Below are 14730 nucleotides of genomic sequence, written 5' to 3'. Positions count from 1 at the left end.
CTCAAAACAACCTTCTTTATCTGTAAAACAGATGCAGAGTTTATACATGACATACCCCAGGATACCCTGAGCTTTACAGTAAAAAACCTAGTATTGTATCTGTCTCAGTATCTAGGAAGGGGTAGTTTTCCTTAGCTTTGAAAAACCTTGAATGATATCCTTTAAAATTACTTGTTTTAACAATGGGGAAATCATTTGTAAAAATGTTATTTTAAAACATTTTGTCTATTTTTTTTTAAAGTTGACCTGCTACTTGTAGTTAAAATAAAAATTTGCAATACACTTCATATTCTAGATATTACTAAAAGCTAAGCAATGCAGAGATTTATTTCATAGGAAGTGATTCAATTGTAACTGAAATAATGTAGGCCTACTGAAGCCAATTTGTCAAAAAAATCCCTAGTGAGATAAGGTAAATTTGTAATTATCCTGAAGGCCTTTTAAATTGTTTTACAGCATAAAATTTATACTTCTGGGATGTCAAAAATTGGTCCTTTATTTCCTTTCTCTTCTGGTCCCATTGATTTAGGCATCTTGTAGATACTGGAAGCATACCAACATACCCGAATTCCGATTCTGTATACTGTATTAAGAATTAGGATGAGATCAGAGCAATTTAATCATTTTCTCTTCAAGGCATTTAGGAAAAAGTAGTGCATACTGAATAATTTTGGTTATCTCCCTATTTTCCCCCTGAAGTGAGAGACAGTTGTGCTCTCAGAGCCATCATTAAAAGCTGCCAGTCAACTCAATACATCCTACCAAGTTCCTTCCCGTTTCACTGCAATGCAATGCGCGTTACTGTATTCTTTTTTGCTCCAGTGATTTTTTTAGCTGAATATAGTGCTAATCATATTTTGAGTTATTTTGCATGTTGATCTACACAATGGGTGCATGCACAGACAAACCAGCCTTCTGCTTTTTGACTCGTTATTGCATCTGCCTGCCCCTGAAGTGAAAAGATTATTAACAGGTAATGAATGCAATGTCGTTGGAATGATGTGACAAAGTTTACTAAGAATTTGTAAAACTTTTTGATGCATTTCTTTTACTGCTCTGTTTCACCCCCAGATATTATTTGGCTTCTGTTTACTTATGCCCTTTACAGCCATCTTCTCACTTTGTTATGTCTCTCCTCCATCACCTTCAAGTTTGCTATTTGTTTCATAAAACTCATAACAGTAAAGGGGAAAAAACGGTTATGTATAAGTAAAAAGAGGGAAGTTCTAATTTGGCCAGAGAGCTGTTCTTCCAGTGAAGGAAAGCACTTTGATCCAGTGGAGGCTTCCATAAACAGAACAATAAGGGAACAGATTTTTGATCTTCTGCCTCCTGCCCCCTGTTGCCAAGTCTATTCTAGAGGGTCTGGGGATTTTTAATTTTTTTATTTCTTTGGAGCAGCATGGGAGGTCCTGCTGGGGGGCGGGGCTGCAAGAGAAAGGAGAAATTGGCAGAAAAATACCTTCTTTAATTCACAGAAGCCTTTGTTAAATCAAAGAAGCTTCCATCAGGGAAGGGCCACAATTAAATACATCACAACATGATGTATTCAGAACAGACCCCCTGAAATAAACATTAATTCCATTAATTTCAGTTGTTCTACTCTGATGTGTAGCTAACATTTGATATCACCTTCTATAATACAACTTTTAGAATTATGTTCTTATGTAATATAAAACTTCATTTAAAGGTTGCTCAACTTATTAGTTTATTAAAACTGACTTTCTATTTGTAAATAGCAAGTATTGGAGCGAACTTGCTATTGTAATGCCTCATCTGACAATAAAATTCATATATCCTACAATCCATATTTTCTTTGTAATTGTTCCAGTATTCATGCTACTTACTGATATACTTGGAGGAGGGGGAAAACATTCTGTTTTAAGTTTTGAAGGATATTTTTCAGTTGTTGATCTTAATTTCAAAGATTTCAGTAAGTATTCATCTGCAAAGGAAGTCAATTAAAAAAAATTGTATAGGTTTTGAGGCTATCTAAGCAGGAAAAGAGAACATTCCTGGTATTATATTAAATCATCATTAGAAATAACACTACTGTAAAAATGCCCAAAAGCCCCAACCCTTAATGTGGAGCTCTTTAAAGCCCACAAAAACACAATCAATCTTGCTTCTGAAGTATATTTCTTAGCAACAAATTAACATTCATTTCCCAGTAAGAATCAAGACTTTGGTTCTCCTCCCAGGATATACCTGGGAGACATCTTCCTTTCTGTGCATCTTCAATATACATTAACAATTAGCTACATTAACAAATTTGAAGGGCAAAGAATATGCCATCTTGAAGTAGAGAGCAGAACATTCTTTTGTATAATGTATCATTCTTGAGTAAGTGATATTGTGTTATTCCTGGAAGAAATCCCTTTTGAGTTAAAGGCAAAATCTAGAATTCACCCGCTAAATTCCTATCTATAGAATATTTTGAAGGCATGTTTTACTTAACCACATGAGCAAAATGGATTTACGTTCCATGCCTCTTTTGGTGTGGCAGGATCTGCTTTTATTTGTATAGACAAGCTTCTTCTTTAGGTTTTTATTGATTGTGCCAATTGCAATTGGTTTTAGTATTTCTTTTGTGTTTGTAAGTCGCTTTGAGTCATTTCTATGCGTAAAGCGACTAATAAATCTTCATCTTGTTAATGTGATTCTCTTATTTCTGTCTGTGCCATGGCAAAAGGTGTTTCACATTCTTTCGTGAATGATACAGATTAGGACATCTAAATACATTTAGATATTTAAGTACATTTAGGTGCCTTGAATAGAGTGCCTCTGAGTGTGTGCAGAGTTTCAACTCAAGCAGTGTTTTAAAAGATCATCAAGACTCCTAACCATATACAGAATGCCTTTTCTGTGGTCAACATTTGTTGGAACTTACTTTCAAGTGACTTTGTATAGGCAGGAATGGAGAATCTGTAGCCCCTTAAGTTGTTGCTGGACTACAACTCCCATCATCCTGATTATGAGCCATGCTGGCTGAGGCTGGTGGGAGCTGGAGTCTGGCAATATCTGGATGGCTGCTGGATTAATTCAGCAGAACTGGGAAGCTGCCCTAGCAGCACTTGTTCCTGCTTTGCCATGGAATGTCAGATGCTCATGACTATGCGCGAAGGGGATTTTCCTGCATTGTCCCAAGCTTTGTATGTTTCCTTGACATCACAGGGGGGAAAACCTGCCATTGCTGCATGCGTGAAAGCCCTGTCTTAGCTCTGCACCTTAAAGTAGCTAGTGTTCATAGAAGAAGTCAGTCCAGTGCACACAGTCTATTTGACTTTTCTCAGGTGACCAGAAACAGATGTAATAGTTGCTCCTTCTACTAGTTACGCAGAAGAAGGCATTTCAGTGGGAGTTGCTTCGGCATATAGGTATGAAAGCAGCTTCACCTGCCAACATTTCCTCTTCTGCACAATTGTTAGAGGAATAATCTCCAGTTCTTCTTTAACATCTGGACATTATATTTGACAGATGTAATAAACGTTCATTCCATTGATCCAGTTTATGGAACGTATTGCTAGCCTGCGGTAATTAACTCTTATTTACTCCCTGGTATCTGCTGTCAAGATGGCTACTATTCTCTCTTCATTCAGTTGAATTGATAGAACTTAGTTCTCAGCCTTATTCAATTGGGACCTCTGCCACCATTCCTGTTTCTCAGCATCTAGTAATCTTGAATATATTTATCTGGTCCCCCCTAAACACACACACACACACACACACACATGTTGTGCTGCTTTGAACATGTTCCTTACTCACTGAAAGGGGGCTCCCTTGGTTCCTGAGCTATATATTTGCTGCAATTCCTATGGGAACATTGTTTTCACTTCCTTTTTTAGTGTGCAAAAGACTGAGGGAACCCAATTTCCAAATCTGATTTTTGCATATGCTGTAACTGTGCACTCACGCCAGTGTCCACTTCCGTGCAGGTACACACACTCGTGTAAATCTGCAGTTTTGTTCTTGTTTGTTTTTTAATTATACAGACATTAGACTCTGCATCATTACTAGCATATAGAAAAATCACAGAAACAATGCAACCAGCTGTGTAAGTATTTTTTCATTATTTAGATTATAACTGTAAAATAAACCTAAAAGAAATAAGAATGAAAGAGAAACTGATGAAAAGAACTTATTTCTTTGAAATAAAAAAAAAAGTCCTGTATTCTACGGTAATAAATAAAACTGCTTTCTGAAGTTAGTGCCACTACACGTTACTTTTGAAACATTTTGTGTGAAATAAATACAATATTGAAAAATTTGAAAACTGCTTATGATCCCCTTTTAAAAAATAGTATGTATAGTTTTTTCAGTTAAATCCAAATATTTTGTGCTACAAAGCATAGGATACAACAATGCAATGAAAGGTATTATGTATTTCAAACCCTTTGTGCTTTATTCATGGTATACCACCCAACCAGATCTGTCTTTGGTGGGTGATTGTGAATTTCGTTGAAACACAAATCAAAAGATATATTCATAGTATTCAAAAGGAAAAAGGAGAGCTCAGAAATATTTGGATCTGTGAATGCATATGATTATTTCGCAGGTGGCATTTCTATTTTGTGGTTAATGTGTATACAGGTGCATGTTTGTATTTAATGCATAATACAAAACTTTGGGTGATAGTTAACTAGTTATTCTCGGAGTATATTACCTATGCACATCACCCTTTAATTTTAATTTGTTGTGTTCACTTGGGTTCCTTTTTTATTATTACTGAGAATAAATCACAAGTGTGAGTTTGTCACAGTGGTACCTCGGGTTAAGTACTTAATTCGTTCTGGAGGTCTGTTCTTAACCTGAAACTGCTCTTAACCTGAAGCACCACTTTAGCTAATGGGGCCTCCTGCCGCTGCTGCGCCGCCAGAGCACGATTTCTGTTCTCATCCTGAAGCAAAGTTCTTAACCCGAGGTACTTTTCTGGGTTAGCGGAGTCTGTAACCTGAAGCGTATGTAACCCGAGGTACCACTGTATACACATGACTTTTCATCACAGGAGTCATTCTATTTAGGAATTTCTCTTCACTGATGCAGACCTATATCACAGTGGTAGAAATGATAGTGAGCATGTTAATTCTACTTCTGAGGAAATCTATCAGGTTAACATTTAGTTTAAGATAATGGTAGAGAATGTCCAGCCTATAGACCTAATTAAGTCTATCAAGCCCCATTTGGACCACCAGATTGTTTTGGCCAAGCCGTGCTCATATGTCCCTCACCTGACATCAGGCTCAGGACTGATAAAGCCACAGCTACAAACACTGAATTCATTTGCAGCTTAAATTCATCACTATTTGAATGTGGTGCCTTACGCTGCACTGCTTTCAGCAGGGATCAGATACACTCAGATGCTCCCAAGTGTATCTGATCTGACAACAGTGTGACAGAAGACACCAAATTCAAACTGCACCGAAGGTTAAGCCACTTCAAAGAAACAATCGGGAGTGAACTCTTGATTGTTTCTTTACAGTCAGAGCTTTACCTCTCCTGTGCCTAATGTCAAATTGAGGTCAGGAGATTGACAAGTGGTCACTCTGTGAAGAGTTAACTACTTTCATCCAGCCTTCTTGCTAAAAGTGGCCCCCAACCTTTGTTTAATATATTTAAATTTAAATTTCATTTTAAATTCCTTTCACATTTCCCCAAAGTCACCATAAAAGGCACCAATTATACGTTCACTAGGATGTGTCATTCCACGCATGGTTCTTTCCTTCAATGAATTAAAACTTTGGATCCAACCCATTATCGTAACTAACCTGTCATCTTTTCGTCCAGCCTATCTTACCAGATCAGAAATTCAGAGGAATAGTTAATATTCTCCTCACTGCTTAGGAAGGCAATACAGATGACCATTACTTTAGTAGAGGCACATACTCAACTTCCTATTAAAATGAAATGGGATTTCAAAGTGCTTAATTTGGACTAACTCTATATATTTTCTATGGAGTGTCTTGATTTACATTTGCATCACTTAAATACCATCTTCCCCCTCTACAGACTCAATATTGTGTACTTTTTATATAAATATATGTGTCTTCTTGTTGTTTCGTGCAATATGCATGTTAGACAAGTTGAATAAGTTAAAGGAAATAGTTAATTTTAAACAGATGGAAGAGCTATGGCTGGTTTTCAATGTGTCTGTGTAAATTGTAATTTCACCCTATTTATGCAATACAATGAGAGGTAACTTGTTGTCTTTTTTTATAACTTGGTGGGAGAATGATATATTCTAGTTTAACTGTATTTCCTTTAAATTTCAAAAAATATAATTGTTTTCTTTGGATAATATTTATAGATTACATCCATTTTGTTACAAAGATAGCCAATGCATATTGTGAAACAAGCCTTTAGGAATGAAGAATAAATGTGGAAGTAATGGAAGACAGAGTTGGAAATCCACTGGACTCCAATAAGTGAAAGAAACTACAATGTTCACTCAAGTCTAGGGAATGCAGAACCAAGCCAGAGGGGAAACACAAGTCAATATTCAAGGGACACAGCCATCTTTGTTTGCAACACATTTCCAGTGTGTTAAAAATAACCACTGTGGCTGTTATCATTATGAACAAAAATGGATATAATTGCAGTGAAAAGCTGGTTTCATGATTTTATAATGTGGGAGCTTACATCTTATTATACAGTATTGTCTAATGCATATATTAGAGTGTTGTTGTTATAAATGGAGAAATGGAAGGGAAAGACACATATCTGAGCTTGCAATACATAGCTTGAATAAGAAATCTCCATAGTGCTTCCCTGAATATAAATCAACATTTTTCCTGAATTTGCTGTGATGTGTGCTCAGAAATTCAAAACAAACTCATATTCCTCAATTTATTTCAAGCTGCTGTAACAAGTAGTTTGCAGCCATAATAATAATGTGATGTTCTGCACCAAATTCAATCTGCAATCCTCAACATGCTTAATAGGGGGTAAGTTTTATTGAACTGAGTAAACAAATTGGGGTTATGCTGCTTTCTCTTCCCATGCCTCCATTAGTGTTTTTTGGGGCTCTTCAAATTAAATGGGTTTACCGCTTTGGTACTTTTCAGTTAATATTCATATTGAATGTGTAAGATATGTATAGTCTTTGACACCAACAGTTAAGTAGTGCCATGGTCAGACTGGGAAAAGGGAATCTAAGAGATTTTCCAGCGTCATATGAAGAGGCATGCAGTTTTGTTCCTGGTATGTTACTGGTTGGAAATTATCTTATGGTCCACTCTAAAATAGAATGTCTTAAGATGGATTCAAATAACCTCTCCCAACCCCCCCTGCTACACAATGATGTTTTGTGGGACAAAAGTCTAACCTGCCAAATTTCCTTTCTAGATACATCACAAACAGCTTATTGTGAGATTCAAAGGATTATTTTGATCTACATTTAGAATCTGACAACTCTTGAGTGAACGCATAATTCTTTTGCTACCTGGAAATTCAGAAGGGAGCTCTGAAGTTTCTCTTTGTAGAAGGCAAGAGAGAGATTAACTGAACAGAGTCTGAGATCTTAAGGTCAAGGATATATCCCCTAAGAGAAAAGAAACAGCAGAATTTGCCCATGAGATAATGTATCTTGATAGAAAGGATTTCACAAACACTGCAAGTAGAGATGAGTTTGGAGTAGTCTAAACATTCTGTTGTAAAGAGAGAGAGAGAGAACACATCTGTTGTCCTATTCCCAATACCTCTCCAATATAGTAAGCCTGCAACTTACGTGAAGTAATGTTTCAGGGATCGCTTCAAAGCAAAAATCACATATCGTCAAAACATATTGGGTTCAGTGGCAGGTAGGATTCCCCCCCCCCCCCAGATGCCTGTCCCCTTTCAAAAAAAATCTTTTTTGCCAAGTGCGTAAAGCTGAATGCACACAAGTTAAATGAGCATAAGCTGTGGGCTTACTGTATGCTTAAACCAGACAGTTGAACCTTGCGTAACAGATGGGCATAAAATATATTGGAGGTTACAAGAGAAGGCTCAGAGGAGTACCAGATTATAGTGGCAGAACAAAGCAATGATGAGATGGGATGCAATAGGGAACTAACCTTGCTGTCGGTGGATATACTGGGCTGTGCCAAAGGAGGAATACAGGATGGGTACTTCAAATGAAAGGGAAATCCTCGTACCATGCACACCTGTGGCTCTGCACACAAAAATCACAAATGTGGCCCATAGATATGTCTGTATGAAAAGTCAGATGGGCACAAGCAAGCAGCTGGATACACAATAGGGTAAACCTGCAGATTGCACAGTCTGCGGTAGTCCCTGTTAGTCATGTAGACAATGATAAAAGTGGGTAGGGAGGTATGATAAGATTTTAAGCAGAGACAAAGCTGACGTAGAGCATCAACAAACATCTCACCCGGGTTCATAGTTAATCTCAGGACTGATTGATAACATTAACAGTAGAGTGCAGAAGCCATTTCCACACGGTTGTGTCCTGCACCTTTCGGCATCATGTACAGCAGGCACATCCAACAGGTAGATCATGACCTAACGGTAGATTATTGGACATCTGTGGTAGATCACTGGCTCCCCCCAAAGAAACTCAACAACTTTGGCTCCCCTTAAAAAAGCTCAACATTTTTGCTCTGCACCGCCCAAAAATGGGGCTTTCCTCATCCCCCCAAAAAGTTCAACAACTTTGACCTGAACCCCCAAAAAGGGGGTAGATCACTGCCAGTTTTTAAATCTGTGAGTAGATCGCAGTCTCTTGGGAATTGGCCACCCCTGATGTACAGGAAATAATCACAAGGATGCCACAAATGATGTTACTTCCCATGCTAATGGTGTGATACTGAAATGGAAAATACATGTGGCATAAAATGGTATGAGGTCCTGCTGTGTGGAAATGTGTATAACCCAGTCTGATAAAGTATGGTTCTGTTCTTAAACTGCTAATAAGCTGCATTGTCTGCAACTTCTAGCAAAACAGTCCTCTTTACATGTGGACTAGGAAGATGCTGGTATGGACCATTGCTTACTGCCTGGCACTGTGGCCCAAATTGTGGAGATTGCTAGCCATGTATGCATATCTGCTCAGTTGCTGAAATTAGGGCATGCTGCATGTCCCTTCAGTATATGCAGATGGTATTTGTCAAGATTTCCATTGAGAGAGATATGCTCCAGGCAGCAAAACCACCTTCATACACAGTTACCTATACTGTCTCAAGCAAAAGCTAAGACCGAGTGTAAACCATTTCTTCCAGCTGCTAACAATTCTTTCCAAAATATTCATTCACTCTTGAAATAGCAAGTTTGATTTAAAGATGTTGTGAATTAAGATCTGGTTTTCATTTAACTAAACACTGATCACTATCAGGATATGGACTTTGCTTTTCTTCTTAGGCTGTTTTCATTTGTTTCTTCTGCACCCTTTTAATGGAATATGTAGGTCTCTGGAAAGGTAAGGTTACCAATTTCAAGCCTGGTGTGTGTAGTGTAACAAATTGCTCCAAATACAACACTTTGTTTATTGTATTTTTCTAATACTGGGGAGAATCTTGGTTTGTTTGTTTTTTTTCCATTTAATCAAATTCATTCCTCATTCATATTCAGGAATCGAGAATAAAAAGTTTTAACAGACTAATTTCACAGCACACCATAAGCTTCATATCTGAAGAACAAGGGGCCCTTTCTAATGCTTGCAACTTTTTCTACATTGCTTCAAAAATGGGACCTGAATTTGTCACTGTGAAGCCTTGCACGGTGGGGAAAACGCACTTCCACCGTTGGAGAAATCCTGCGTTTAAACCATTACTGCACCACGTATTCATACATTGTATTAATTTGTCTTCACCCTGTGATTGAGTTTACTAAAGGACTGTGGGACTACACATACTTTTCAAAAACCCGCATGCATGATTTGTTTTTGTTTTTACACCTTGTCTAAGTTATATGTTAATAGTTTCTTTTCTTAAAAACCCTTTATTTTTTCAGTGATGCCGATGACCACAAGCCTCTAAAAAAGGGAAGCAGGACACCTTCAGACAGGACTGTGAAAAAAGAGGACAGCGATGATAGTTTAGTTGACTATGGAGAAGGAGTTAATGGTCAGTTCAATGAGGATGGCTCCTTTATTGGACAATACAGTGGTAAAAAAGAGAAAGAACCCGCAGAAGGGAACGAAAGTTCTGAGGCTCCTTCACCTGTTAACGCAATGAATTCATTTGTCTAATTGAAAAAAAGAACTCTTGCCCTATTCATACTACATTTCCATTATTATTATTTTCAAGCATTTGTACATCTTCCCCACTTTTTGGACATGAAGGAAACAAATATTCTACACGGCAAAGTGTTTATGTAATAAGTACATATAGGTGAAACTGTTAAACTATATAACAGTAAGTGGTATGTTAGTATGACTCAGAATGCAAAACATTTTGCACAGATACTTGCTTTTTTACAAGACTAAAAAAAGAGCAACATCAACTAAGAATAACGAAAAGTACAGTATAATGCATGCGAAGCGCTGCATACGTCCCGGGCAAAGCCAGTTTATGCCACTGAAAATGGTTTTGATACTTCGTTATGCAGTCCTCAACTGAATCCCTGGATATGAAGCCCATTTTCATTGTCAGAGTGTTATAGTAGTATTATATAGAACTTCAATGTCTTTGTGGACATTGTTGTGAAATTGGTGACTTAATTGTCTAGATATCATTATGTCTTTTTGCAAGACAGTTAGGAACAGTATGTACAGTATATGATTGATAAATGACTTTTAAGTATGATACTTGCATTTGCTGATGCTTACTGAGATCCTGATACCTGCTCTTTGCTCCTCTTGTAGCCTTTCTAATCCAAGTATTACTGCAGCACAGTGTTCTCTTTTTGACATCCAATGTACATTGTATCTTTCTCTTTTTTTAGGACATACAACAACATGCATTGAAATGCATTTTGGAATTTATACAGTTATGGAAGTGAAATTTTCAAATGATATAGACATATTCCAGAAACCATACAGGGCAAAATACATTCAGTGCCTTTATATAAGTGTACATTCAATAATGTACTGTAGCTGGTCATAACCAATCGGGAACTTTCCTTGTGCAAGGTAGCATTGAAATGAAAAGTTGCAAATTCAAAATTCGCAATTTGATTCATTTTGATGGAACTTGTGAAGGAAATGCTCCCTGCGGTTTGTGTTGCACCTCAGTAAGCTGGTACAATAGTATATGACTAATGAACTGACATCATTGCCAAAGTAATTTAATTATTGTTAAATTCCCAGATGTGTTCAACAGGTACAGAAGAGTTCGTTTTTACGTGATATAAAACTCATTAAAGTTTCTTTCTTTTCTGGAGATAAACTATAGACAAGCTAATGCAACTTACACTTTCATGGCCTTATGCAGTTTACACAAAGATGGCTGAATTAGTATATTTTGCTAACATAGGGAAACACAAAAAAGCTCATGATATTCTAAGATACCATGCTCACAAAAGCACATTTCCTTTCCCAGTAAGTCCAAGACCCTCTGACACCGCTTTTACCATTATGCTTGGCATGAAGCTGCTACTCAAGAGCCACAGCATTCAAGTGAAATTTGACAAATGTTAAGTAAGTTTAGTCATAAATTACCACTATCATCTGTTAGAATGTTTTCTGCAAACACACACACACACACACACACAATCAATATCACAGAAATGGTTACCTCCAAATATGAAATTTTATATAACAACCTATGGTTGAAGGAATGCTCAGTTTCATTTGCCAATAAATTGGTTTTTCATAACTTGCATCAAGTTTAATTTTAAGTAAGCTTTTTATATGTAGATATTTTGTTGAATTTGTAAATACACTTAAAGTGTAGATGCTATATGCTTCTAGGTGTTTGAAAATGCTTTTGTTGTACTGTGTAAGAAGTACTCTAACCAACAGAGTGCATGGTATTTTAAAGCATCTACCTAAATATATGTAATTCAAAATTTGAGATAACATGCCCATTAGGCTGCTACTGTGTAACTTCTATCCATTTTTTGTGCAGGTCCTTAAGGAGTGGAGGTGGCACAGCAGCAGTACTTGACAGATTGTTTCCAATATCATTATAGGTTGAGTTATTGCTTTTCACTTAATCACAGCACACTTGTTGCAGCTTTGATGCATATACTATGGGACCTATAGTATAGGTTAACTTATAGTATAAATTAAGCACAATTTGAAATACTCACCTTATAAGCATGGCAACACTTAGAGCTGGAAAACAGTTATGCAGCACTGACTGAAAAAGCACAAAAAGGATAAAACATTCCTACAAAGATTTACCAACAGTATTGGAGACCAGCGTAATTTTACAATTAAATGTAGATGCTAAATTTATCCATGCATGTGAAAATACACAGAGGAGATTACTTCTGTAATGGTGCAACACATTTTGTATTAAAATAAATGTGGTTTTAAAATTTCACTTGCTGTTCAGTCTCATGCAATAATACCGAACAGATTGTTATCATCATCCATACCCTAGCCTTATACTCTTAAGATCACACATAAGGTAAAAATAGATTAATTATAGGCTCAACAGACGAAAGTGCATGAAACTTTGTGAAACTTCTTTTTTCCCTCCCTGCCCCCCCCCCCCGGTGCCACTCTCGTGTTTTCCTGGGATTTGGGGTGGTAGAGCATTAAATAGTTTTCTATTTATTACACATTGCAGATGTGTTCCTGAGTTATTCTGCCAGGCTCATCCATCAGGAACTGCATATTATAATTCTGACTCACAAAAAAGATGATAGCAATATGGTTGCAAAATGTTGAGCTATGGCACCAAACATTATGGGTCAAGCTAGTGGTGATGCTAAATTCATCACAATGAGGCACTATAAGGATTTTTTTTTAAAAAAAGTTGGAGGCATTGGTCATTGGGACTGCAGTACATAGAGAGGAGAGACTTAAACTTTCCCTCCCCATCCATGATTCTGACTATCTTCCCACCCTCCACCCTTTCCTAAGAGGAAAGCTCTCATTCGCAGTTGCCATTTTCATTTCCCATAATTCCCTTAGGAATTATACTAGATGATGGCAAGCCATTTCCTGCTGCACCTTATTACAACCCTCCTTCACTACCGGTGAATCAACAAAATTGGATTGGGCTTTGTATGGGCATTGTATGTGGCTTCGAAACACAGATCAAAATGTTGTGGGGAGTAGGGGGCCGTTGCTCTCCTATATGGGATGTTGGGGAAATTATTCAGAGCAGACTTGACTGAAGATGAAGGAATCATGTGAAAGCTATGTGGGGCCAGGCACATGGGACCATTATTGACCATTTTGGGAAATAACTCTTATATACTGACCCCCTTCATGTACTCCTTGTCCTGATAATTGCTAAGAGCAAATCTTTCAGATAAGGTCAGAGTTGAGAGATGCTTCCCATTTAGATCACAACATTTTTCTAGGAATTACTTCAATAGACAATTGCTTTTATTGTCAAAGTATAGCACCTTGGTATTCAACATCGCTGTGTTTTCACTATGTTTCACTGTTATTTCGGAATAAGTTTCTAAAGAAAGTACCATGACATGTTAAACAAGGAGATTTCTGGTGCTACATTTCCTCTGACAATTGTAAACCTACGACAAAAATGCTTTGGCTCTCATATTGTGATTTGTGACCTTGATTTTGACCTTGATCTTTGCTTGATGTGGGATTGTTTCTTTCTGTGTTTCTGTTACGTTGTATGTATTTCTTACTTTCTCATTGCTTAACTTCTTGCTTTCCTGTGTTGCGCTTTGTTTTAGCCTGCAGCTGAAACAATTAAACTTTCAGGAAAGACATAGAAAATACAGTTCCCATCCTGCTCCTCTATTTTTCTTTCCCACACATTTTCCAAGGAGCTCAGGATGGCATATATGAAGTTATCCCATCGTATTCTCTGTGAGGTAAGTTAGGGTGAATGTGACATGTTCACACTGTGTTTCATCTGAATTAAATGCAGATTCCCCTCTCCTGGTCTAAATACACTGTTCACCCAACTCACACATTGTAGGTGCCATATGTTTTTTTTCTGCATAAAATGTTTGAGTGTCTGATATAGCCAAAAGCTGCAAATATCCAGGGAAATTGGTATGTAATTAAAGAATGTGGGTTTGTGGCCAATTAGCTCATATTTTGTGGTTCACTGGAAAACCCCTAACCTCAGACTGTTTCCTTGTAACTGGGTGATACGGTGCTTCAAGCAGAATATGTAAAAATGACACAGCTAAGCTTGTGACATGCCTCGAATCCAAAGTTACACTAGCTAATTTATAGGTCAGTAGTCCATCCTGTTCAGCAATCACACTTCATCTGTTTCAAAATTTGTCACAGCTATTCAGAGGGCAATGGCAAGCATGGAGAGTGAAGCAGCGCTGTAGGAAGTAGATGGAAGGTTAAGTCACTACTGACACCATCGTTGCAGAAACAAAGATCAAAATATTCTTTGCTGTACCTTCTAGGCTTGCCAACCTTTTATTTATGATAGCTTTTTATTTAGATGATTCATAACCTGTTCATTAAAATCAATCCCAGAGCACGGTACAACTTTAAAATGTACAATAAAACAATATTTTAAAAGATCAAACCGCAGCAATAATGAATTGAAAGTACACATCAGCACTGAGAATGGCAAAGATGTTGAGCATTTGCAGTTTAGTAGCGCTGCAGAGAGCTTGCTGGGGAGACCATGCATTAAAAAGGGACTCAAAAATAACTTAAACAAGGTTTTAATAACAATA

General features: G+C 37.3%; 1 protein-coding gene across 16 annotated transcripts in view; it reads left to right on the top strand.

Moving 5' to 3' along the window:
* The window catches only part of NRCAM (neuronal cell adhesion molecule), a 141334-nt gene extending 128912 nt beyond the window's left edge, over positions 1–12422 (top strand). For 13 of the 16 annotated variants that reach the window (XM_081877812.1, XM_081877820.1, XM_081877816.1 and 10 more), the window contains one exon: positions 9946–12422. In XM_081877812.1, coding sequence (XP_081733938.1) covers positions 9946–10183 — 238 coding nt within the window. In that variant the 3' untranslated portion in view covers positions 10184–12422. Of the gene's footprint in view, positions 1–3992; positions 4055–9945 lie in introns of all 16 variants that reach the window. The other 3 variants (XM_081877817.1, XM_081877825.1, XR_014160505.1) reach the window with 2 other exon arrangements.
* Positions 12423–14730: the final 2308 nt, after the last annotated feature.

The sequence above is a fragment of the Podarcis erhardii genome, assembly GCF_964252035.2.
Source record: "Podarcis erhardii genome assembly, chromosome: 10".
Taxonomy (NCBI): domain Eukaryota; kingdom Metazoa; phylum Chordata; class Lepidosauria; order Squamata; family Lacertidae; genus Podarcis; species Podarcis erhardii.
This window is presented reverse-complemented; position numbering and strand designations above follow the sequence as displayed.